The sequence below is a fragment of the Coccinella septempunctata genome, chromosome 4 (assembly GCF_907165205.1).
Source record: "Coccinella septempunctata chromosome 4, icCocSept1.1, whole genome shotgun sequence".
In the NCBI taxonomy this organism is placed as follows: Eukaryota; Metazoa; Arthropoda; class Insecta; order Coleoptera; family Coccinellidae; genus Coccinella; species Coccinella septempunctata.
This window is the reverse complement of record NC_058192.1, coordinates 3410965-3438911: the sequence shown is the minus strand read 5'-3', so window position 1 is coordinate 3438911 and position 27947 is coordinate 3410965. Positions and strand designations below refer to the sequence as shown.

The 27947-nt window shown below is 37.3% G+C and overlaps 1 protein-coding gene across 8 annotated transcripts in view; it reads left to right on the top strand.

Annotated features, from left to right (window-relative positions):
- The window catches only part of LOC123312445 (tensin-1), a 107695-nt gene that overhangs the window by 28372 nt on the left and 51376 nt on the right, over positions 1-27947 (top strand). For 6 of the 8 annotated variants that reach the window (XM_044896882.1, XM_044896878.1, XM_044896876.1 and 3 more), the window contains exons 2-3: positions 10651-10765; positions 16152-16189. In XM_044896882.1, the coding sequence (XP_044752817.1) occupies positions 10651-10765; positions 16152-16189 (153 nt within the window). Of the gene's footprint in view, positions 1-10650; positions 10766-16151; positions 16190-22791; positions 23082-27947 lie in introns of those variants that run through there. The other 2 variants (XM_044896880.1, XM_044896885.1) reach the window with 2 other exon arrangements.

Here is a 27947-nt window from a genome sequence, read left to right as displayed (position 1 = left end):
GAATTCGTGTAGTTTAACATTGCTTAATGGTGTTCGCATTAAATGCGACCGTGAAAAATTAGCAAAAGAGGTAAATTTTCCATTGAAGATGATGACCGATCGGGAAGGCCAGTTTCTGTGTCAGTCCCTGAAATTATCGATGCAGTTCATGACATGATTTTATCAGACCGTCGAATTGGGCTAAAAGGGATATCTGAAGCACTGAATATTTCATACGAACGCATTCATCATATAGTTCACGTCAATTTGGACATGAGAAAAATTGCTGCAAAATGGATCTTCAAATGTTTGAATGTTGACCAAAAGCGTGTAAGGGTAGAAGCATCGCGTTCGATCTGTGCACGATTTGAAAACGATGTAGACTTCTTGAACCGAATTGTTACTATGGATGAGACTTGGGTACATTTCTACGATCCAGGAACAAAGCAACAATCGATGCAATGGCGACACTCTGGTTCCCCAAGACCTAAGAAGTTCCGTGTCCAAAAATCTGCTGGAAAAGTTCTTGCTTAAGTTTTTTGGAATTGATATACCTATAAAATGAACCATGCAGATGTAGTGCGAAACAACTATATTTCATGGCTCCCCTATGTTCGCACCATCTTCAACTCATTTCCTCGACAAATCGGTGCCTATACCAAAGAAACGAAACACGCAAAATCAAATCATTCCCGATCATAAAAACGGAATGACAGATGGAGAAACGTTAATGCTGTAGAATCTCACACGTTTTCCTTTTACTCCGGGCGTATTTCCATCACATTCCTCATTAAAATCAGACAAGCACGGCTTGTATCTGACAGGCGATGGCATCGCTTCCTAATTAAAATGTTAATGCTTCATTTCCAGAGCGGACTAGGGTCGCAAAAAGGTAAAGAACGATGAGTTACATGGAAAAATCAGCGGCATGATTATCTCCTACACTTCCATTAAACGCACCTCCAAGCATCGAAGATATAACTGTCATTCGTTTCTATGCATTTAGTGATATCTTGATGAAGCACCTTCAGTTCGTATCTTTGTGTCTTGATAATAATCATCATCCGACAATGAAACATTCTGGATGTTGAATGCACAGAAATATCCTGAATTGGGAGGTAGAATCCTAACCTAGGCATCTTTGGTGGACCATTATGACTAAATGTCAGAGGAAAAATGAATCGTTTATCAAATAATGAGACTTCCTACAATTCATTAAGAAATGATTGCCTCAATTTGGATTTTTCGCGCAAAAAGGCCTCATGAAGGCTATAATATCCCACTCGACGATGAATTATTGCAAAGTTGGTATTCTGAACACATAATATTCAAGTGTTTGCGATCACAGGAAGTAATTTCTTCGGAACATAGAGTGGGCAATACGTTCTTGATAATGCCCCATCATCTTAATTGAATATAATAGAGAAGCCATCTCGGACGATATCTCAATTATATAAATAACATCGATTATGGCTGCAAAATGAGATGTTGTTCAATGTGTGTTATCTCCAATCATGTTCATTTTATCCTTATGACTTATGAACAGCATGACTTCCCTTGATGAAATATAAAGTCGAATTTGAGATGTTGAATCGATAAATATAAAGTGTGAAATTGTTCTTCGAAATATTGTCCACATTATTTCGCTACACCTAAGACAAATATAGAAAGCTAATGTTTGCTCTGATATATTTTCCTCCATACATATCATGGATCATCCCTGTTGGCAGTGGAAGAAGCATATGAGTAAATATGAAGAATTGTGGATAACCAGAATCTTCAGAGACTTTTTGATTTATGATCTGGAATTTGTCTGACGTTTCAGGTAGTATAAGCAAAGAATTTAGTAGATAGACATCCAGATACTCAGAATAATATATATTTATACATACATACATATTTAAATAGAGAAATAATATCAAAATAATATTTGCCGAGCTGTCTTTAGTGAGGCGTTGGATACACAGATGAAAGGATCAAAATCGTCATCACCAAGAGAGTTATGAATATTTCTACATAATCTGTTTGTTCGTTTGGTGGTTATTCATTCCATCTCGAATATGAGTGAACCAATTTGACCTTTATGGAATGTACACCATTGCATTGACCCTAAAAGCACTCCTAAAAAACAATCATTCGATAAAAGAACCTTTCGATCGACTAAAAGCTCTGAAATTGGTCATTTTGTACGATTCTACATATGTAACATTAGATCAACCATCAAATTCCCATTTCATGATTTGATCGAATGTTAACATTTTTTATTGCCCGTATTCGGTCGATATCAGAAATACTTTCTTTTTGTTTCATAAGAAGCCGATAAACTTGTGTGGTTTGTTACTTTCCTTCCCCTGGTACAAGCATTAACTACTTTTGATAAGATTAAGCCTTCTCTATAGCTGAGTGATTATGATTGAACTGGTAAAGTATCCTGAACCCAGTTTCACATCAACACTTCCCAGGGCATGGTCAATTAACATTGTGAATCACCAATTAAGAGCACCGCTCATGAAATGTTACATAAAACATGCGTGCTTTTTAATCATTAGATCGGACCGCTTGGAATTCTTACTACTCGTAATACAATTAGTGGAGGAGATAAATTGTTGAAATACATTCGCTTTTCGATTCTGCAAATAGTTCAATATTTCCTTCACGTCATCTGTTTTCTAACAGATATACCTAAGTACAAGTACATATGCATGAGAAGACATGGAACTATGAAACAGAAAAATGCGTTACTCGAAAAAAAAAAAAACCGAAAGGATCTATTGATCTGAGTGGCTCTAATCAGTTTGTAAATAATTTGACATGGTGGAAAAATCACTCTTCCTTCTTCATTTGTACATTTGGAGAAGACATGGGCATGTAGATTATGAGAGGATTAGCAACTTCATGATGATACCAATGTGAATATGCTCCAGTAGATCAACGCAGCTTCTGGAACTCCTAGAGATTACAGCTTCTGAAGGGAGAGAGATCATGAAGTCGACGCCTTTCACACAAAGATAGGAGGCTGTCTTCGAATCCTATTCATTTTGCTCTAATGCCTCGTACCTCGTATGTTCAGGATGAAATACACATCAGCTATGTATAAGACGAAATATGACTAAAACTTTCGCACAACTCTGTTATTGGCTTTTGGAGTAAATGAAACTTCGTCAAGCTGCCTCCGCGTACTTTTTCGCCAGAGTTATGAAGGAAGATTCACCACGGGTTTACATGGAATGGGGTCTTTTGTTGGAGTCAGCTGACTGTGAATAAAATACGGGTATTTCTGTTTCCCGCAGTTTCCAACAAGTTATCAAGGCTTTCTCTGTTTTTCTCATCCTTCCAATCGGTTTGTCGTCGCCCGAAGTTCCTGATGTAAGACGGTTCCAGATAGTTCACTAGAAGACGTTATGTTTTTTCACTTCTTACCGTCGAGCAGCTTTCTGCGAAGGTTTCCTTCTCATAAATATCCAGTAACATTTCGAGTCGTTATATACGAGTGAATCAACTTCTCTTAAATTTGCCAGAAATTATCAAATCACGATTTGGTTCTTAAGAAAGAATTCAGCAACCGATGAAAAATTTTTCTCCAAATGGCTGCAATTCTTCTTTTTCGTGTAGTACTACAAAATATAATATGATGTTCGCTATTGTTCCCTCTCTTCATAAAAGATCTTTTTAGATCGAATTACACATATATACGTATAACAGCTGATGGAAGATACAGTTTGTGTTTCTGGGGTGAATAGGCTAATCAAAAAGCTTTTCAATTTTTTATGGTTATTATGAAGAGGAAACGCTGCGTGAAATTGATTAAATGAAAAGGGCGGTCATGTATGGGGTAGAAAAAAGGTGTGTGCTTCAGTATACATGTTGAATGACGGGGAATATAATAGAAAAGTCATTATATTTACTTCCAGGGAGATTAATTTTTTCAAATATGTTACTACCGATCGATATCGTCTACTACCTTCCTAACTTTGAGATGGAAGTGTGATATTAATACGAATACTATAATTATTCAAGAATGATATTCTGATGATTAAATAAATCAACATGTTATGTCTTGGCGGAATTTCTCAAACTCATTAAGCCATCTTAAAGTAGTGGTGTATAAATAACGAATCACGATACTTTATTGTTCATTGTGGCGGTTGTGGCCTACTTATCTTCATCAAAGCGAATTTCCGAACCGACCTATACACTCATTGTCCCTCAGATTCGACACAGACCATACTTCGGTCCATTGTTTCAAAGGAAGACATCTGCCATTGGTCATTTTACAACAGGAAACGATTATTGAAATGTTTGTCCTTATGTTCTAAATCCAGATTGTGGCCGAGTTTATGGCTAGGTGAAATTGGCTGTATATATTATATTTCGGCTAGTATCGGACCCTCGCGTTTCATAAGAGTAAAACAGGATATTACCAGGAATATTGTGTGTCGTAAAATGTTTAGGACTTCAGTAGGTCCACACGTGTTCGGGTGATATGAAAATACGTATACGGATGTCCATTTTACGCAGAAGACGTATAATGAAAAACTAGACTGATCAGAAAACGACAGAAAATGTTGGAATCAACCTCATCATCTGAATAGAAAATACATACCTTTTATTCTTGAAGAATATCTGTAGATTTTCCCTGCGCATGTATGAACATCTGCCCATTTTGCTAGGGAAACTTCACTGAGTTATTCGTGGTGATTGTTCTTAACGTCTCATAAACCACGCCAGAAAAAATGACGTATATCGTTGGCCACGAGCAATCCAATAAGTAACACCGCCTTTGGCCAGCAAATAAATAATTTACCATCTTAACTAACCTTAATATGGCTAGCACTAATTAATATGGTAATCAGTACAAATGGTTCAAAGCTGCCACTGATGACCCCTCCAAATGATTTATGGCCACACACATTTGAATGTTAAAAGGTACGGCGGAAAAAGGATTATGAGTTTGCTGAGGATATATTAACCGGTTACTTCCGCATGGATTTTAATGGCGTAAAAGAAAATAATTATGTGTGAGACGTGGTATTTAGTGCTTGATAATTATTGTTCTTCTTGGACATCGTTAACATTGGCTGTGTTCAGATTCCAGGGAGAAGTATGCTTGGAGAGGCAGTTCATGAAGAAATATTCTTGTCTGAGCGTTAGGATTTTGGATATGGAAACATTCAAAACATATCATAGGTTCCTTGACTGAATTGTCCTCAATTGTGTTTTAAAATCAGGAATATGCCTACATGATGCCATTACTCCCAAGAAAAAAAATTTGACAAGCTGAACAGCTTCAATTTACATGAAAGGCCCCCTTTGAAGGATTCTTGAAAACTTTCCGTACTCATTTGTTAACACCCCGTAGACACTATGTCTTCACATCTACATCAATTATGCTACGTTTTACCCTCGATTTAAAATATAGGAAACAGAAATATTATCTTGGTCAATCAAATTTACGAAAAAAACTAGGAATAGTTTCGAGATCATGAACAAATCCTTTCCTATTGTTCGAGACTTCATCCCATTCATCCTGCCATCTCATGAATGGACGCCACCCCATTCAGAAACGCAGCCACTAGGAACAATGGGAATTATTCTGGACAAAGCCAGTATTTCGAGATTTAAGGCCTCGGCTAAGCCGGGATTATGTCGCCATAAATAGCCTGTTTAATTCAGGAGTGGCCGAACCTATCGAAGATAACGTCAGGTCGGCGTTTGGCTCAAAAACATCTCGCGGTCAAGTTGGCCGTAGGGTTGGGGTAGGTCATAATGGCCTCTCAGTTTACGGCCAAGCGATTAAGAGCGTAAGGCCCAAAACAGAACGAGAATAATTATTTTCCCTTTGTTCTTGACGGTACATGTGCATCCTTGTTTATGGGTGCGCTTCGCCGACGTATTTCCTGGAATTTAACTAATGGACATTCCTGGGTTGATAGATTATGTTTGGACGTTTCTAAATAACAATCCAGATTGGTATGGCCTGGACTTGCAATATGGATCATTCTGAAAGGCATTACAAAATTATTTCGATTGAAATTTCATCTCGAAACTCTTCTATGGATTTAATATACAGGGTGTTTCATAAACATTTATTATTATAAACAGTTATTTTGAGTCGGAAAGGTCATCTAGGTCTTTGTCCGGAAATGCTTTGTTTCCCAGATATAGGGCGTTACATGTTTTCCAAATAAATATCAAATTCGTCGATATTTTCGAAACGTCTTGTGATATTTGAACGAGATTTGTTGAAAAGAGCACTATTTTCAACAATTCTTTTAATTTTTAGGCTTTTTGACATGCTCTTTGATGTAAAAAAGTTCATTTTTTCATTGCTCTACAATCTACTTGAGTATTCTTGTTTAATAACAAACTATATTTAATTTTTCACTGAAAAGTGGTTGTGGACACTCTAACCAAAGTTCACAAACGATTTGCTATACCCATTGATGAAGAATTCGTATTCAAATTCTACTCAAATTTTGCCAGAACCTTCAAAAAGTAATGTGAGATTCCCTTCAAAAAATTCTTACTTTTTTCGCAACAGCTATGAATTTTCCTCGACTCTGATGGATGTAAGGACAGACGGGAAAATAATGAAATAATTTTCCACTTTCGTATAGCAGCCATTCGTTTGATTAATTCCTGTTTAAGACTGCAACGAGAACGCTGGCGTTGGAATGTAAACCCAGAAGCGTTAAAAATATCGACTCATCTAGTGAAATAATTTATTACCTCCAACGGAGTATAATTATTGTTTCATCAGTCATATTATAAAAATTCCCGATGATTTATTCATGTCTTACACTAACAAAACAGAATTGATTGCTGGCATTATTATATTTCGAACCGCTTAATAGCCAAGGATTCTTCTGTTCAAATCTATCCTTTCTTTCTTCGAAGAAAAACAATGAGTGAGAATCGAAAGTTTTTCACTACTGTCAATAGGTACACTTTTTATGCACTGAATAAATTATACATTTGAGGATTCATAATTGAACGTCTTTACTCACATTAATCAAGTCATGCTTACCCTGAATGATCCTTGGTAAATCATTTCCATATACAAAACCACAAGTTAACAGTGTTCTCCAATCTTGATCCTTTCCATCCATTTTTTTACTCTCAATCCTAGGCATTGATCAATAAATTCGCACATGTTTCTCATTACCGAAGCATAAGGAATCCATTGATTGCGTATCCAGTGACCATTACTCTAATGAAAAACAGATATCCTTAATTGTTTTTGCAACCAAGCGTCTCATCGTGTGCAAATGTCGGTCAGCGATCACTGTTTCAAATCAGTTTATTCAATCAGATTGGAAAGAATTATTGCGTTTGACTTACCGCCCGTTGAGTCATTTACATCCTAAAATCGCCCATTGAAACCAGCGTCAGTAAACAAGAATACAAATGTGGGTCTTTTTTGATCGGTAGCCTAGACATTTGACTGGCGCTGCGATTATATGAGATATAAACAGAGGATTGATTGAGAAAAATGCAAGGACCACACCAATAGATTTGTGGCTATGTTTGATCATTCTTGTCGGTAATTTGTTGATTCATAATGGCTTATGTCTCCTTAAAAACAGCCTGTATCTTCGGAAAAAATGGTAAAAAAGTGTTTCTCTTGACCCCAAGAATCTACTTCTAAAATTTTTGTGCTAGTGAAAGACTCACCTTGTACGTACCTCTACAGTGAAGAGGAATTTTTTTCTCATACTTTCCGAAGCGGTCATGCATGCTGAACCCATATTTCTAAAACGTTACAGACCACCTTTCATTGTATCTACAATTAACTAACATGCGTGGCAATCACATAGGTGATAGCATGATGTGATAGTATCAAATTACTCCAATAACTGTGTTTAATGGTTCATCAGAAAGGACACAATGCCAGAGGGATGCAGGATTTGGCGTTGTAGATAACTGTGAATGTGAGAGGTGTATTGATTATAGAAAATTGTAGCAGTAATTCATTGCATTCGTGCAATTGTATAATGAATGAAAATAGTCGGATAGTTTAGATTTTTGTGAAAGGTTTCTTATACGAGAGAACTAATCGGAAAATGTACGTTTGTGTTGGGTTAATCCTTCATTGAAATTCATTTAATCGAAGTTTGTGTGCTGGAACTTCTATCTATCTTTTCACATTCATTGTCGAAGAGTACATTTGAATACTTTAGGTGCTCCGATAGAAGATTTCTCACAGTTGAGAGTTTTAATACATGGGTTTTCCCTGTTGCGTCTCACCCCTAAGAAGCAGTACCTCATTCTGTCATCAATCTTCAGAAAAAAAAGATCAATCATCTTCCAGTGACTCTGTTTGGATACATAATTGGTATAAAAGTAAATTATCCTACGCACGTGACCTGACTACAGTCCCCAGTAAAATTCAACAAACATAGGGGTGGATTCCACGGTCGCTTTTAATTTGTAGTTCCCTTTAAAAGGACCAGCTGTACTGTTAACACTCCCTCGCAAATTGCTGAAGGAAAACACTAGCTGACGAGTGGCACGCGGCTTATATTATAGACATGACCCGACCTTTTGTTATATCGCATACCTCATTCTACCTATTACCGTTATCCAAAAATGTGTCAGATGGTCTCTTATTATTGGGGGTCGTAGAGCCAGCGATTCCAACTCCTGATGGCTTCATTCGAATCGAATACAAGTCGGCAGTGGATATCCAGATGCTTCCCCTAAATCTTCAGATTAGAATTGAAAGTATTGCCTATTGATTATATGCCTGATACATGCACGAACAAAAGTTACAAATCACCGTCGAGAAGGCTATGGAATTTGACAGTTGACGTGTTGGAATGTCAAATAAAAGTCAAAATTCCACGGCCCACTTGTCGGCTGTTAGGAAAAGGGTATAGTGGCACTCATATTTCCCATTCATCATTTATATCTCCCGTGATATGCATCCTACATTTATCAATGGAACACTGAAATTTTTCGTCTAGGTTCCGAATAAATCGGTAGCTAGGACGTGCTCAAATTTCTCATAAGCTTATTAGGGTGATGCGGTCACGTATTGGATTAACCGCTTCAGAAGAGGTGCCGCATCTCATCTGTATGTTAGAAAACGTTGAAGAAGAAAGCACAATTGTTAAGTAGTCCCTCCTATAGCTCATATACGCGAAGAAGGGAAGTAATACATTTCATTTAAATCCACTCAGGTATGCACACTGCCGTGGCAACTCATTTCGAAGACATATGGATGTTTTCTACACTCCTGTAAAAAGTTCTGAAGAATGGAGTTGTTCACTTTAATGGATTACGTATAGGAAAGTCTAATTCTTGATGTTTGTTACTCATCTGTGGCGAACGTTTTAATTATGTGTGAAGAGGTGTTCTTGAGACAGAGTTTCACAATGTTAAAAGACTTGTCTGCCATTCAGAAATTTATTTCTATTAGACCCAAACACTACTTCAATTGATTTGGCTGAATTTATATTATATTCGATTGAATTTTTAGCCATTTATTAGCTCGTTAATGCTTCATTATACAAATCATTTTTAGATAGAAACTTCATCATTGAACATCAATTTCGAGATGAAATATTCCAATTGAAAATGCTCCATTTCTGTGACAATTTGAACGATTTTGACGGCTCACAACAAAGTCATAAATAAACAAATTGATTCAACAAAAAACTCTTTCAAATCCATCTGCCCCCGATTACGAAATTAATGATCTCATTCAAAACGCATAAATCTCATGGAAGAATTATAATTTCGATAACATCCGAAACATCGGTTACAGTTATGATGGCGTTCACAACTGTTTAATTTTGATATATGTTGGTCTGTTTGGAAATCAATCTATTTCTGACCGTCGACGATGTGAGGAAGATGGTTATAGATATCTTCATAAATAGGTCGTATACAACATCAAATGGAGTTATTTCGACGTAAATCAACCACGTCCGTGTGTACTCAGTCTCCCTTAGTGTTTATTTATGCGAACTATGTGGTTGATGTTGGAATTCAAGGGAATCCAGGAAAGTGAAGAAATTATTTGAGTTATTTCCAGGCAACAGGAACCGATAAAACATCTGTAAACTGCACGAGCAGATATTATGCTCTTCAAAATTAGTGTCAAATGATTGCCTCATTAATTTTTTTACGCATTAAAAACATGTCGTTATTTTATAAAGTGGCAGCTGTAACTCAGACAGTCTCTGCCCAGATTTTGATGAGGAAAAATAATTTAAAATATTCCTAAACTATTGAATGAAGGAACTTTAATTCGAAATTTGTTGATTTTATATCAGCTGCAATCCACACCAATATGAGAACTATATTGTAGAACTGTTGTATTCTTGGACGAATATTATTGAGTGCCTCACATCTAGCAGCAAAAAAATCCTCAATTCAACGTGCAGTATAGCAAAATCTTTTCGACGTCTGAACTTTGCTGGAACGAATCTAGATGAAACGTTTATTCTTCATTAGTTCCATTTCGTTATTCATTTCCTGTTCCGAACAGTCAGCTTGTTCTCAATTTGTTCGCGTTTACTACGAAGGAATGGTTCTCGATAATCCAAACCTCTATTTCGAATACAGTTAAAAGACTAGAAATCAACTGTTATGGGGGATAATAATGAAGTATCAGGAAACACTATGTTCGGGAAGATTTCTCTAATCTTCTTTTTTTCATTGCAGGAGGATGTGCCATCTCAAGGACCGAGTCACACGTTTCGACGTAAGACCTTCAAGAAACCCAGACCTTGCCATCTTTGCCATCAGCCTATTTTCAACGAAGGCTCATGCTGCAGAGGTAGGTACATCTCATTTCAAAAAAACACCATCCTGTTGGTACCCGATAATGAAGATATAACATTTCGACTAAAAATTTAGGATAATCTTATCAGATGTATAAAATACGGACAAGGCTTTGATCCTATACGTATGTACTGATATATTAAGTTAGGTGTTAAATGAAAATTTGGATGTCAAGTAGTTCTTCTTGGCCAAGCATAGTAACAAAGATGTTAAAACCTTAATATTACGAAATGGGCATTTGCTATGAGTAAATAGACCTTATTGTTTCACCCTGTGCAGTCTAAATCTCCATCTTGCGATGATGTCTGTGGTCTCGGGAAACAAAGAATGAAAGAATCCCGTATACCGTCCCTGACAATACCAAGGCTTCGTCTCCAGATCACGATCGGAGTATTATCGACGTTTAAAATAATAAAGTGCGATGTCACAACGTCCCTGATGATAAATTACACGTTTCGTCCGTAACGTTGTCGAGAGAAATTATTTTTTGGCCGTAGAGAGATACCCTGCGATCGTGATATTAGCGCTAGACGGTGTTTCGCTAAGCGAGAGGCTGATTTATGAGGATTGAAAAGTTCTCGATTTATCAACCCTATACGCCCGCGTTTAATGAATATTTTATGTGGAATACGGACCTACGTGGAATTGAATTTCCGATGGGAACTGATATTATCGGAGCACTCCTTTTCTCCTGCAAATAAAACATCTAATTTTCATTGATTTTCGAAGCGCCTTTATACACTGCGCAAAAAAATTAACGCACATTCTGAAAATTTCAATTTTAATGAAAGTTAACTCTACATTGACTTTATAACTTATTTTTTATGTTCCCTCAGGAAGGTTTTGAACGAAACAAGACACTTAAAGACAAATTCAGGATTTCACCGAATCTTATGTGAAAGAAGAGAAATGAACAATTTTCAAAATACTGAAATGCTGATAAGTGATTTAATACTTGGTATTTCCACCCCTTGCGTTAATTACAGATGGGCAATAACGGTTCATACTCAAAATGAGTGATCTTTAAATGTTCTGATCTAATCCTTCCCAGATTTCTCCGAGTTGGATTCCTGAGTCATTAAGAGTAGCTGGATGATTTTCTGAACTTCTCAGCCTTCTATTGAGGTTGTCCCTAACCTGCTCAATCGGATTGAGATCTGGACTTCTTGCTGGCCATTCCATTCGAGAGACTTCAAGGTACTTCTGAACGATGCGCACACGATGAGGTCTGGCATTATCGTCCATAAAAATGAAATTTTCACCAATGTATGGGGCAAATGGCACTACATGCTCTTCAAGAATGTTCCTTATATACTTATCAGTATTCATAGCTCCATTATCAACGACCACTAGGTCTGTGCGAGCAGTCAAAGATATTCCACCCCATACCATAATCGATCCTCCCTTGAAACCAGTAGTATTCAGGAAATTGCACTGAGCATATCTTTCATGTGGACGTCTGTATACAAGGGAACGTCGATCACAATGGTAGAGGCAGAATCTAGACTCATCTGTGAAGAGGACTCTTTCCCAATCGGCCTCTTCCCAATGGATATGCTCTCTCGCAAAATCCAAACGCGCCCTTCGATGCGCTGGGGTAAGAGCTGGGCCTCTTGCCGCGACACGAGGCCTTAAATCATATTCTCTGAGGCGATTTCTTATTGTCTGAGTGCTAATTTGCACCTCATGCACCTTCAGCTCAAGCTGAATTTGAAGGAAGTGAGCGGTTGCAAACCGTTGTCTCAACGAAGAAACTCTCAAGTAACGTTCTTGAATGGCAGTTGTTACCCGTGGTCTACCACGAATGTCCTGGTCTTCGGACATTCATACCTGTCTCCCTGAATCGCTGCAACATTCTGGACACACTTGTATGGGAAACTCCGAACCTTTCTGCAATTCTTGTGAATGTCCACCCTTCTTCTCGCAAAACTACCGCTTGGGCACATTCCTCTTGGGTCAAATTGCGTGTTTCGCGTTGCATAGCGATCGAGTGTAAAAAATTAAGCGAAAGAAAAACTATTGATCACTAGAATTGATCGAGAACAACTGATTTTAGTATGGAGCCAATACATTCAAAATCTGATAATATCATCTTTTTTATTCCTGCTGGGAAAAATATCTGTATGAAAGAAAACCGTTGAAAGTGGATAACATATGCATGCATAATTCTGATAAAAATAATTATCATTGAGAACACCTTCAGCTGTAGAATAAATTTGAGATTTCCATAATGTGCGTTAATTTTTTTGCGCAGTGTAGTTCTGCTTGCTAATCTTTGCGACCGTATAAATTATGCTGTTTCGTCAAGTTCATTTATCACTGATGCCAAATCAATATGTCCAGATCATTGATTACAAATCCCCCATTGGGCTTTTATTGTAGAGTTGCAGGTCCTAGCCAATAAGCCAACGAAAGCACTCAAACACAACCACCCAGACACAAATCAAGCGAGATAACGCTGCTAAAAGCTTACTCACCCTGTATAAGTGTAGATGAAATATATGTCATTCAGATGTCAGGGGAAATACGCGAACCTAAACAAATTTTAAGAGCAACTCTTTGAAAGACCACGAGATTGCTAAGGATTTCATTGTGGGAGGTATCACGATATTTGCAACATAACAAGTCCACTTGAAGATGTAAGCAATGAGGGAATGATTTTGCAAAACGACCAACGGGTGGGAATTTGCATCGTCATTGTACGGGGAAGACTCCGGTTGATCATGAGGCCTGAGTGGACATTTTCAACTGACAGCAGAATATTTTGCTCTTATTATGATCCTTCACCAATAGGAAAAAAGGTATGAACAAGAATTCTGCTGATTTAACCGAAGATTGATCACTGATACACTAACTATGATAGTTGAAGGAACTTTCAGTGACTGCTAATTTCTCTAATTGTGATGTTTATTCAGATAATTCATCAATTACGAGCAAACAATAAAGAGAAGAAATCTTAAAAATACTGAAACAACAAACTTCATCTAATGAGAATAACGAATGAAAAATGAATGAAAAATGGCCTGATTAACAATTTGGTCATTTTCAACTGACGCACTCAGAAATCCCGATCGAAACATGTTCTAATCCAAGGCGTGTTTTAACAAGTGGCGCATTTTACGTTCAGTATGGTTCAAGTGCTATGAAATTGAAGATTACTTTGTTTTCCATTTGCGCAAATTGATGCAGGAGTCGACTGAATGGGCACTTAAATTTTATTAAGCGCTATAACCGTCGAGAATAATCAGGACGTGGAAATGACTGGATGTAGCGATAAAATTCTTTGTGTCCAAGGTTTCCTGCATTGAAAAAATTGCGACTATTGAAAATGTCGATAAGAATGTTTTTCAATCTAGAAAACCTTTTCAGTTCGCTCAAGATGCGAGAATAGTATCGAGAACCGAAAAAATAGTCAACTGGATCCTTAAATGTTTCTCGCATTTAAATAACTTAATATTCCAGCAACGTTACACAATCTGGAATAGCAGGGAACCTGGAGAGGGTCTGGAAACTCCTGATTACAGAATGGGGATTCCAGCCTTTTAAATAGGGAAACTTGTTTGTGTAAAATTCCAGTCGAGGGATTCAAGCTTTCTGTGCTTTCACGGGGCGAGTTGTTCAATGAGTTGTCGTAAAATTCAACGACTCTGTATTGTTGTATGGGATATAATTATGGAAGCTGTTCATTTGTAATCAACCAATTAGCGCAATTTCCCATTGAAATCGCACAGTCCAAAGTCTTGGGTATTGGTGTTTTGAAACCAATACCAGTAAATAACAAATAATGCCGAAGAAATTATGCCTGCTGGGCATGACACTTCGAGTGTCACTGATTTATCTGGATATAATATCTTGCCGCACGACCGATCATGAAAGAAACCTCATTCTTTTCGATTTTGTGAATCTGTCGTGCGACGTTTACGAAAGCTAACAATGGGAAATTCCTCGGTCGATGCAATCCAATCGAATCACTCATGTCTCGACAACGATCTTGACAAATACGAGCGGAAAAAACATAATCGTTCAATTAGGTGTTAAAGCTGGCATCAAACCTGCTAACAATGGAGGTATTTTCGCGTCATGTTCCGATCCATAAATCAACCCCATGGAATTGCTCCTTTTTTTGTGGAATGACACAGCAAGTGACTGCTTTAATGCATGTGCATTAATGCATCAACAAGGAAACGATGTATGTATATGAATATATGCAGACGACCAGATTTATGGCGTTATTTCAACTTATTTTGTTCAGTCGGTAAAGGTTAATACAGGTAATTCCTGACGTTTGACTGTTTGGAGACCACAGCTCACTTATAATGGGCTTTTGACAGGTTTCGTTCTCTATTTTTCACTAATGAGGTGTTGGACCACTATATTCAATAGTGATCCCAAATTCATTGTCCTCAAATCTACTTGTTCGTGTTCAAAAGAAAAGGTTTTAACGATGTTGTATGGCTCAGCACTTGAAATTGAAAGGATGGTGAGATGAAGAGACAACTGTTGTAAAGGCCCTGTTTCTGATTTCTCATTGAGATCTACAACTGCTGTCATACATTGCGGATTACCTCATATTTGCGCCCAAAATTAGCTCTTATAGTCCTGACATGAGAAAAATTGCTTCAAAATGGATACCCAAATGTTTGGATGTCGACCAAAAGCGTGCAAGGGTAGAAGCATCGCGTTCGATCTGTGCGCGATTTGAAAACGATGTGGATTTCTCAAACCGAATTGATACTGTGGATTAGACTTGGGTACATTTCTACGATCCAGAAACAAAGCAACAATCAATGGAATGGCGAAACTGTGGTTCTCCAAGACCTAAGAAGTTTCGTGCCAAAGAATCTGCAGGAAAAGTTCTTGCTTCAGTTTTTTGGGATTGCCATGGGGTACCTAATCATAATTGATTTTTTGGATAAGGGTAGAACAATAACCGGAGATTACTATTCGATATTACTTACCACTCTACGGGAAAAAATTAAAGAGAAAAAACGCGAAAAGCTATCCAAAAGTGTTTTGTTTTTGCAGAACAACGCCTCTGCATACAAATCTGATGTTGCCATGCAAAAAATTCGTTATTTAGGGTTTGAATTACTAGAACACCCCCCTTATTCACCAGATTTGGCTCCATCCGACTATCATCTATTTCCTCAACTGAAAAAAAGTTTAAATGGTCGTAAATTTTCTTCCAACGAGGAAGTAATAAAAGCTGTGGAGGTTTGGTTTGCAGAGCAAGAGGAAAAATTTTTTTTGAAAAGACTAGAGACGTTGCAGGTTCGCTGTAATAAATGTGACATTGAAATTTTGTTTGGTTCTATAGTAGGCTAAGAATTTTTCAATATACCCTCGTAGATTACATCTAACGAATTGAATTTCTGTTGCAGTGTGCAAATACGTCTGTCACAAGGTCTGCGAGAGTAAGGTAAGTGCAGTATCACGGAATGTACATAAAACCGAATGAAATATTCATAAAACTCACGAACATGACAGATATAAATCGAGCAAATCCGAAAAAGTGCGAGTTTGAAATGCAAATACTGTCGCGATCGTACCATTCAACATATAAACCTTTAATTCCCAATGTAACATAATAAATTTATGCCACGTTAATCCTGCTTTCGGCACGCATCAATATCAGCCAAGCCATGGCGGAATATATTTGAATTGCATTATGCGCATCCAGGTTTGGCAGATCCACAGAACCAGCCACAAACACAGCGAGAACATTTTTTTTATTTCGTGAAAGAACGAAGGGTCAAACATGCATCCTTTCTGATAATTGGAGTGTCAAAAGTAGCAATTTTTTCACCATTTCGTTGATAAAATTGGCAAAAGATACCCAAGGAAATGATTGACTCTGTGTTCACGTGAAATTTCGAAAAGAAAGTCGATTCGTATAGTTTCTCATATTTTCCTCAGTTCACTCTTCAAGTTTGTAACTTCAGTTTCCGTAGACACTCAAAACTCGTCTAGAGTCCTTTTTTATCACCGCACATCGAGATCGAAGAATGCCGAGGAATTTTCGCAAAAAACAACGACTTCATTTCACGGAGGCACTCACGATTTTGATGCGGCGCCATTTTATATTGTCAGGTGTTTATTAATACGCCGTGAAACTCCCATGGAAGAGTTGATGAGAATTTAATTTAATTGCTGACGTTTGTGTCGGCGAGCTACAGCAGGAATTAGAGTCGGGCGATTCTAAAGCGTTGATCTCTTCTCGCTTCAACAGTTTTTAAGACGGGTGGCTTGATTTCTTCATTCGCGATCGGTTTTGTCTGGTCTCGGTCGATATTAGAGTGATAATCTTCGAGAATAACCTGCTACTTCACAATTTCATGAACTACCAGAAATAAGGCAGAATTAGGGAATCAAGTGAACTCTAATGACAGCTTTCGAAGGCGTGCCGAAACATTTGTGGGAGCAAACCAACAAAAAAAGGCAGAAGCCCGATAAATTGCCCAACAAGTAATAAATGAGATACAGAATGGCGAATGCGCGAGAATTGTACTCCACAGAGCAACAAAAAATAATTTTTCTCGTGAATAGTGTCCGATATTTGAAATTTTGGTATGAAAATGTGAGTTTTCGAACACTCTGAATCTATTGCGAGCAATTCCGAAAGGCTATTCCTCTTCGTTTAGATTGTCGTCTCGGAAATGGCATTTTTCAAAAATTGCAATTTTCAATCTGCGATATCTCCTGTAATATTCGTCTGATCCAATTGGGATTTCCAGTTTTATAATCAGCATTGCCGAGGCTTCCACCCAAGCATAAAAACTCGATTTCGAAAATCTCGATTTTTTGGGTCAAAAATGAGCAAGGGGTTAAACCCCCCTAAAATGACCTATTTACTACTCTGTCTGAAAATCAGGAGTTCTAATACTATCCTGGGATACGGAGTGCATAGAAGTTGTTCTTCAGATTCAAGAAAACCAAATAATTGACGGTTCGATAGAGAATTGCACTCCAGAGAGCTCTTCGAAGTGAACTTGAAAATCAAAAGTGGAAAAAAAAATTATTTTCTCTTAAACTGGGCCAGATATTTGACATTTTGGTAGGGAAGTATAGGTTTTTGAACACACTAAATCTATTGCGATCAATTTCGTAAACCTATCTCCTTTCGTTTAGATTGTCATCTTCGAAATGGCATTTTCCAAAAATTGCAAATTTCACTTGAGAATTCGTCAAGACCGAACGGTTGCGCCGAGATAGATGAACTTCTCAGATTTTTTACTAGAAGAGTTGCTCTATCAGAATATGTATCACATTTAGATCTACGATAATTATCCTGGAAGAAAAACTTCTCGAAAGCTAACCTTCGAAAAATTCCCAAAAAGTTGGGTTCAGTTAAAACTCCCTCAAGACCGAACGGTTGTACCGAAATGGATGAAATTCTCAGATTAGTTACTAGAAGAGTTGCTCTATATATATTTAGGTTAGACCCAATAAAATGACCTATTTGCTGCTCTTTCCGAATATCAGGGTGTTCTATAACTGTCTTAGGATATGGAGTGCAGTGGAGTTGTTTTGTAGATTCTAGAGAACCAAACAGTTGATGATTCAATAGAGAATTGCATTCAAGAGAGCCCTTAAAAGTGAAAAATTTATTTTTGCTTAAACAGTATGAGGTAAAATCGTAATCAGCCTTCAATTCAAGCGCCAACCGGGAGCAACTCACAAAGCGAACGGTTGTATTGTGAGTTGCGGCGTCGTTAGGAGCAAGGCGAGGACTTGAATTGTAGGAAGGACCATGTAGGCAATACAACAATTCACATTGTAATTTGGACTTTTTTCTATTCATTTACCAATGAATGTGTAATTGATAGGTCGAGTAACATGTTATTCTTCAAGTTCAAAAAATTTTTAGCGTCATCTGGGGAATACAGATATAGTTTTTGTTTTCTAGTTAATTTTCACTAGATTTTACATAAATCTTCCTGCCTAATATTTGAAGATTATCGACAGTAGGGAGAGAGAAGCCGTTGGAAAGCTTGAAATAAATTAATGATACAATTCCACACCTTTCCTCATCCAATAAGACTACCCTGCATCACCTGATGCTTCTAATCTCTTCCTAGTCTTCCTCACGTCCATCCATGCGCTCATATCCCGTACGAATACCATCGCCAAATACGGAAACGTACTTGCTACTAAATAATCATTCGAATAATTCAAGTTTCGAACTGGAAAACTTGACGGATGACCTTCTTACGGGCCGAGGTAGACTGCTTGGTGATATTTGACATTGCTTGCGATCTTTTGTCGTCTTTCTCGGTAGCGTACAGAGGCCTTCAGCCAGCTATATCCCACAAAAACTGGAATCTGGATATGAGAGATCGAGTAGTAGGTATTACCTAATAAGTGGCTTTGGGTAAACCGAGGATATTGACTTTCCTGCACAAAACGGCACATGAATTCCGTGGAGTTGATGGTAGAAGGAAATTCTACATGGAAATATGTCCCAGGATAGTGGTTAGCTTTTGACAATTATTATGGCAGCCCTATGGAAATAAATATATTTTGAACTAGATTGTTGAGGTCAAAAGAAGCACTTTTTTTCTTTACCATTTTTTCCGAATCGGCTTGGTTTAAAAAATACAGGCTGTTGAAAAAATATAAAAAAAAAATATTTTTAGTTCTATCTCGCAAACGGTTCTATCGAATGAAATGAATTTCGGAATATAGTTTTTCATTTATTTCATGAATCTTTTCTGAACCCAAGATATCATCCAAGTCTTCCAGTTTTCTCATTATGACCATTACGTACCTACTATAAAAATACCAAAAATTCAATGAACCCAATTCTTGGAACTAAGTTGGACGCTATCTAATGAATATTCGAACTATTAGTAAAATAAAAGTATTCTTCATATTTTCTCGTATAATGCGCCGTTTTCGAGTAATTTGATGTTCAAAAAAAAAAAAAAAAATACCTGTGAAATTCGAAAAATTGTGTACTTTGGCTGAATACAACTCTGTTTAAAAGATCCACAGATGCGTAGTGTCACAAACTAAGCTAGTTATTCTGAAGGTACGTTTGTTCTTCCAGAGGTGGCACGTACATCCATTTTTTCAGTAATTCATCTAAAACAAAACGAGTCCATCGAAGTATACAATGAGTGGTACTAGCAAATTATAATGTACCTATAGGAAGCTGAGCAAAATGGTAAATCATCATCACCATCTCGCTAATGAAGGATAGTTTCGATCCATATTAATAACTATTGAATGAGCATATGTGGCTGCGTTTGGTTACTAATAAACTCTTCTATTCAAGTGCAAAGTCATGCGAAGGCATTGACTTTACTATCGTTTTGAAAAATGCCAGTCTAGCCGTGCATTGTGCTCTTGGAGGTCAAGATGACGATGCTAACAATATGAGATTTATGTTTTAAACATGGGATTTGTTTACCAGTTACTCGCCCAAAGTTTATCCATCAGATAGTACTTATTCGCAAATTTGTTTATGCAACAGGGTTGAATGGCTTTATTTGAAATTTCGTCTAAAGGGAATTGTAAATCGGAAAATGATACTTATTGGAATTATGCTCTACTATGACTGTTTGTGTCTTTAGAAAAAAGAAAGATACCTATGCCAATGATCAGAAGTAGGGGTTCGATAATTTTTCCTGATGTCTTTGGCACACCCACTCTGAATTATTTAGAATCATATTGCACATATAGGAAATTATAATATGTGAAGGAAAATATTACTTGTGAACGGTATAATGAATACAGAAGGTTTAATTGCAAAAACTGAGGATTCAAGAAAGAAAATAATGGTCAGATGAATCGAAATGAAAAAAAACCATTCGCTGCATCCATATTTCCATCATAAAGGTGGGCGTAAAATCGATTACGATACGTTCGTGTGTTTCGAAGAATTTCCCATTAAATCATCGAACAGTTTCAATACCATCGAGGCAGATGTACAAAATCAATCTTCCAGAACAAATAGTGGCCGATGCGAACTTTATGTCCCTCCTATCCATGAAATTCCAGAGTCAGCTACGATGAAAATAGGCTGAAATGGTATATTTCGCGTCCGATCAAACAGCGTGAATCATACACGAAATGGTAAATTCGATGCGACAATAAAAAAGTATTATCAGCCGTTTCATCGCATGTTTAATACCTTTATCACGTTTCCTGATATCGAAACCAATTTTGATCGAATCGTTTAGCAGCACTCTTTCGAAATTTGCAAAATTCCCCAACAAAATATTATTATCCACATCAGTTTGTGTCTCAATCTACTGTTTGGACTTCAGTATCCATTTTATTCCATGATTTTGTAACACTTTATGGCTGAGATGATGTGAAAGTTATTCGAAAATGTTCACGCTATGAAAAGATAAAAAACTATTGGACCTGTAGTTGTGGAGTAAAATATTCTATCGAGTTTGCGTTAAGAGGAACATTTTCCGACTTGATTCATGATTTTCTTCTTATCTATCTTCGTTTCTTCTTCTATCTCATCGTTTTTGGCTTCTAAAATAAATCAACTAAAACTATACTCCATTCACATTTATTTTAGCAGTCGGTTGGCCATGAAATAATTTTCTCAAGTTTTTGTAACTAGAACGGAGTAAGGTTGGCACTCATGAAATGTCGTTAACGTCATAACGCCGTTGCCACAACTAACATCAATTTTTATTACGAAAATGCCGAAAGTGATTGAAAAAAAGAGACAGGGTTGCAGGAAGTGCTATTTAGAATTCAGGTCCGCTGATTCTAATAGTTATACCCTGATATTCTAAAATCCACAATACGTCAAACGGTAGCGAACAGCGAACATATTCAATTTAAGAGAATTTATATAATGTTTCATCTGAATCTAAACGACTTATATTTCAGCTGAATATTTCCACAATCAGAAAGATTGTGAATGAAGAGGATGACAAAGAATTTCCTTTTATTGGGACACCCAAACAAGTGGTGGCATTTGAAAATTTTATGTTTGAGTGAATTAATGCGAAAAGTTTACTACAGGATTTTCGATTAATGTCATTGTAGAATAAGTTCCCGAAAATTGATTTTTCTATTTTTCATTTGACTTGTCCTATACATTGTAAATGTCTTAAGGTACCAATAAATACCTAATTATTATTATTATCTCAATGCATTAAGATGAACAGCCACAAATACGCGCCAGTTGTCCTGTTAATTGTTTATTCATGTGAAATTTTTGTTCAAAGGTGAAGTTCATCTTGACTTGAAACTTCCTTTAATACCTTTTACTTATATTGATGCAAGATGATTTTTGTTGATGAATTTAACATTCTTGTAATTATCTGTTAATTCCTTCGGGAGATACCCATTCCCAACCACTGCATCATATGCATTTCATCTTCGGGTTAATATTTTTGAAATTTACAACTGGAGTAACGTATTCAAACTTTAGCCAAAGAAGATAACGAAAATTAACTCTCCTGAAGCTTGTGCATATTATGATATTATACTGATCTCTTGTATTTTCCATGCAAATAGCTGGATTTGGCATGCTGTCAATCAGTTTGTATAAACTTCAATTATGTTCGTCACATATTTTCCGAAGAGATTCGACATTGTGATAAAATACGTACAGAAACTTTCACGTAGAACGGGCAACATAGCGTTGATTTAAAACCCAAAAATGTTTTGACAAGCGTCATAACCACACATTTTCGTACTATACAGAATGAAATGCGTCAAATTTCCATGGCCAACCGACTGCTAAAATAAAAGTGAATGGAGTATAGAACCGTTGTCGAAAAACACAATTTCATCAATCCACTCTCACTTATTATTGAGGAAAAGCTTGGACGGGGAGATTTTTGATCCTTTTTGGCAGTTACAGACTTATTTGGACCTCTCTCTCCAATCTCTACTCTAACGGGTTAATCTGAAACGTGGTCGTGCCGATATGGGAAATAGAATCCAGGTGAAGGCATTAAAAATCCGAATTGCTGATAAGGAACAGAAACGGGACAACGCACAGAGCCCGATGATAACGTTTGAAGTATCCTTTACAGCCTCCCGGCGGCCAATAGGTTTACACGTACCGTACACCACGATCCGTAAATAGAAGTACCGCAGGATCGATTGTTCCTTGTACGAATGGGACATTGCCATGTTTTATTTGCGCTTCCACGAACTTGAAAAGGCCGGTTCCACCATTTTCACACTGTTGGCCAGGCGTACCGTGTGAAATAATAATGGAAATTGATTTCCCCGGGATATTACACCTATAATGTGGACGCGATGCAGTTAAGTGCCGTGCTGTGTGAAAATTACCGTGCAGTCTCGTTAAGATGGGGAAATTTTTCGATGTAAGTTGTAGAGTTTTCTTAAGTGTACCCTGCCGAATGATTTAGCGGGGAAAGAGTTGTTCCTTTGGGACCAAAACGACCCCACACGTGTAAAGCTTGAGAGAAAGGCTTCGAAACACGTTCAAATCCATAACCAGACATTGTTCTCCAAACATTTCCAAAAACGTCGAGTTTTTGAGGACTAAATTTCAAATATCTATAGCTTATAAACTATCGACATGTTTTATGCCATCGAAAATTTGTATCTTCACTATAACCTGAAGATTTTCAGTGCCTAGATCTTTTTTTAAGAATAGAATTGAATTTTACCACAAAATCTTTATCAACCTAATCGTTTGAAATTCTAAAATAATATGGAACTGGCACAACTTGCAACTCTCTTGTTTCTTGGAACAGACGTGCAAAAATTTACTTTTTTCGATGGTACAATTCAAGTTCTGAAAAATCAAGAACTGGCACTTTAAGCGTGTTCTGAACATCTCACGCTGTCTTCCTCCCAGATGAGGAAGTAGATAAGTCCAATTTTTCCAAATCGACACAATGGAGACCTAATTTCCAATTGGCGATCTGAACAATGAAGCTATAAATACGATGTAAACAATAGTTTGGCCACAACAATTCATTATTATGACTTATGCTCAACCTCACGTGCGTTTTTAAGATCTCCGAAGCCAACAAATTGGAGGAGGTTCAACCAACTGCTTCAATTAACGAAACTTACGTTTCACTTGAAGAAACGCTGTTGTTTAGACAACAAACCAAATTAGGGTCAAAGCGTTTCACTGATTGAGTACTATAATTTGGTGGAGAGCCTTTAAAATTAAAAATTTTGCCGACTGTAGTTGTTTCAACCCATGAACGTTCAGTACAAAATAACGAAGTTATTTTTATCGCAGTTTTCGCTGCATCTATCACCCACCTACCTGCAAAGAGTAATTTTCGCTAGTAACGCAATGAAAATGAGATCTGCATCGATTTTCTATTAGGAGACAACTATCGTGACCCCCAGGAAGCTCCGATAAGATTGAAAAATGGGCCAACTAGGTTAGGAGTAATTCATCCACTTTGCCAAATGGGTGTTCGTGTTGAAGGGGGTTTATTATTAGGTCATGTTCACGAAAAAGCATAGGAGAGTCCTTCATTATTCATCCATGGTTTTCGTATCTAGTTTCGCAGTTTACGACCACGCCAATATATTACTGTTGTTATAGTGGAAGTTTTCAACCACGGTCGGGGGTTTGTTTTGGGAATTTTCATCTCATATAAATCTATTAGGATCATGTAACCCGTCGAGAAGTTGGTCTGAGATTGATCATTATTAGAATCTACCGTTTCGTGAAAACTTTCTTAATGATGATGTGCTTCTGCTCTCAAAAAGTCTCTTATTAGTTTATTAGGGATGAATATGGCAGGCAGGAAAGGAAATTTTTGTTCCAGCATGTGAAGTATTGAAATAAACCACCGATTTTAGTTTCATAAAGGGAGTGTGTGAAAAATATGTGGCAGGATTGAGTTCAAGGCTTCGTCCAAATAATTCGCATGCTTCACTAGATTCTAGTTTAGATTGAGTGGGCGGTGACGGCAGTACATTCACAATTATACAAAACTTGATGTGAAGCGAATTTATTTCTTCTAGCAAAGAGGCAGATTGACGAAAGATGCTCTTGCAAATAATCTCGTCATCTGAAAACGAAATGAAAGTATAGTCGAGCCAAAAGAATTTCTCGACACATGATTTTTTGAAAGGAACAACTTTTTGGAAAACAAGTGGAAAAAAGTATTATCTTTGACTCGTACAAGTGTTTTGACTGTAGCCCTGATAAAAAGATATAGAGTCATTCGGGGCAACTGTGCGCACTTTTGCCTTTCAAGCCATAACCTGTTTCAAATGTTGAAGCTAGGAAAATTAAAACAAATTCATAAAATAGAGAATTTTCTAATCTATAAGAAAACATCAAAAAGCAAACAAACAAAAACGTTTTCTTTCCGCAAAAAAGAATTTAATAGAGAAAGTCGGAGTGCGTTCACATGCCCCGTATTGCGGTTAAGTGTGCGCACCCTTACGGGGTAAGTGAACGCAGTGCTTAGTGAACCACATAATCAAAACAAATTACAAAATAATGTCATCAAAATGTTACAATATTAGAGAAATGCTGTTTATTGTCAATACAGAAGAGCCTTTTTACAAGCAGCGCATTATTGTTCGTGCCACAATTCTTGGTGAACACAACACTTGATACATTTCCCTGTTGGTGGCTCTTCAGTTTTTTCTTAACAAATAGGACAATATTGATCGAGTCTTAACCAAGAAAGTCAACAATGTTATAATTTATTCCTCACTGAACTAATGTCCATATAATGAATCTATGCGCACACTTACCCGCGCACACTTTCCCCAGTAAGCGAAAATTTGAATGGACGTTCTTATAGAGTTGAACAGCTAAGAGAACCTAAATTTTTTTATTATATATTTAGATTAATATGCCCATGATCGAATAAAATATTGTTTAACACTGAGGGACTCGGAACTTGGACCTGGCAGAATGTGCAGAGATGCTAAAAATTAACAAGAAAACTAGTGAATTTGATTGATTGCAAATAAAAAGTTGAAGAAACGTGGCACGGCGCACTCCTATGAAAAACTAATATGGCGATTCTGCGCCCTTGCTTCACCCAAATGAACCCCTCTTTCTTACATTGCATAGTCGAGATATATGCACTGCGCACACTTACCCACTGCGCTCAGTTACCCCGTATGACTCTAGTCATAGTTTTCATAATGAGCTATGCCACCCCTGAAAAAACAAAATTATCTTCTGAATAACTGGCTAAACCTGTGACACTACACATCTGTAGATATTTCAAACAGAGTTGTATCCAGCCAAAGTGCCAATTTTGCAAATTTCACAGATATTTTTTTTATTTTTGAACACCAAATTACTCGAAAACGGCGCATTATACGAGAAAATATGAAGAATACTTTTATTTCACAAAACGTTCAAATATTCATTAGATGGCGTCAAACTTAGGCTGAAGAGTTTTGGGTTCTTTGAATTTTTGGTATTTTTATGTTACGTAATGGTCATAATGAGAAAACTGGAAGACTTGTGTGATATCTTGTGTTTAAAGAAGATTCAAAAAATAAATGAAGAACTATATTCCGAAATTCATTTCATTCGATAAAACCATTTGTGAGACAGAACTAAAAATATCATTTTTAATGGTTTGTCAACAGCCTGTATCTTTTCAATCGAGCCGATTCGGAAAAAATAGTAAAGGAAAAAAGTGTCCCTTTTGACCTCAAGAATCTACTGTTAAAGTATTTGTACGAGTCTTAGACTCACCCTGTAGATGAATTCCGTGTCTTTAGAATCGTTTTTCAGATTTAAAATACATATTTCATTTCTGTGGATTGAGTTGTCTAAGAGTGAAAAATCAGGGCTTAACAAGGCTCACCCCGTTCACAGTGGTCCACATAGAGTCTGTTCCGAGAACCGGCCGATCTCTACCTCTAGATTACCCAAAATTAATAGTCACGTTAGCCTTGGCTCTCTTCGACGTGACTGTAAGGCACGAATCTCTTTATTTGCAGCTACCCATTCGCCAAACACTCCGACAAAAATATTTCTTCGTTCCCTTTGACTGGACCCGCCGCAGTCACGAGGAATTGTAGATGGAAACTTGGCGAGATGTCTTCATTGTGAGAGACACTCTTTTTTCCCGGCAATAAATTTTCCGCGTGTTCAAATCCCGGCACAATGCGAGGCTGGGTCCATTCACACGTGTCTGAATATGACGTGAATTAAAGTGTACGTGGTGTTTGCTATTCGAGATATGGCCTTTGTGAGGATCCGGTGAATGGAGACAACATATTCGCACAATAACAAACATTTTTACCTTTACATATCCGGAAAGACCTCCTTTTCTCTGGAGAAAAATGGGTGAAAATTTGAACACTCCTTACATTTTTGGGACTCCTTGGGATGAGGTACAAACATTGACTCTGGTCGGACTACACAGCGCGAAAAAATTAACGCACATTATGGAAATCTCAAATTTATTCTACAACAGAAGGTGTTCTCAATGATAATTATTTTTATCAGAATTATGCATGCATATATTATCCACTTTCAACGGTTTTCTTCAATACAGATGTTTTTTCCCAGCTGGAATAAAAAAAGATGATATTATCAGATTTTGAACGTATTGGCTCCATTCTAAAATCAGTTGTCTCGATCAATTCTAGTGATCAATAGTTTTTCTTTCGTTTGATTTTCTACACTCGATCGCTATGCAACGCGAAACATGCAATTTGACCCAAGAGGAATGTGCCCAAGCGGTAGTTTTGCGAGAAAAAAGGTGGACATACACAAGAATTGCAGAAAGGTTTGGAGTTTCCCATACAAGTGTGTCCAGAATGTTGCAGCGATTCAGGAAGACAGGTATGAATGTCCGAAGACCAGGACAGGGTAGACCACGGATAACAACTGCCGTTCAAAAACGTTACTTGAGAGATTCTTCGTTGAGACAAAGGATTGCAACCACTCGCCTCCTTCAAATTCAGCTTGAGCAAACTCATGAGGTGCAAATAAGCACTCAGACAATAAGAAATCGACTCAGAGAATATGATTTAAGGCCTCGTGTCGCGGCAAGAGGCCCAGCTCTTACCCCAGCCCATCGAAGGCCGCGTTTGGATTTTGCGAGAGAGCATATCCATTGGGAAGAGGCCGATTGGGAAAGAGTTTTCTTCACAGATGAGTCTAGATTCTGCCTCTACCATTGTGATCGGAGTTCCCTTGTATACAGACGTCCACATGAAAGATATGCTCAGTGCAATTTCCTGAATACTACTGGTTTCGGGGGAGG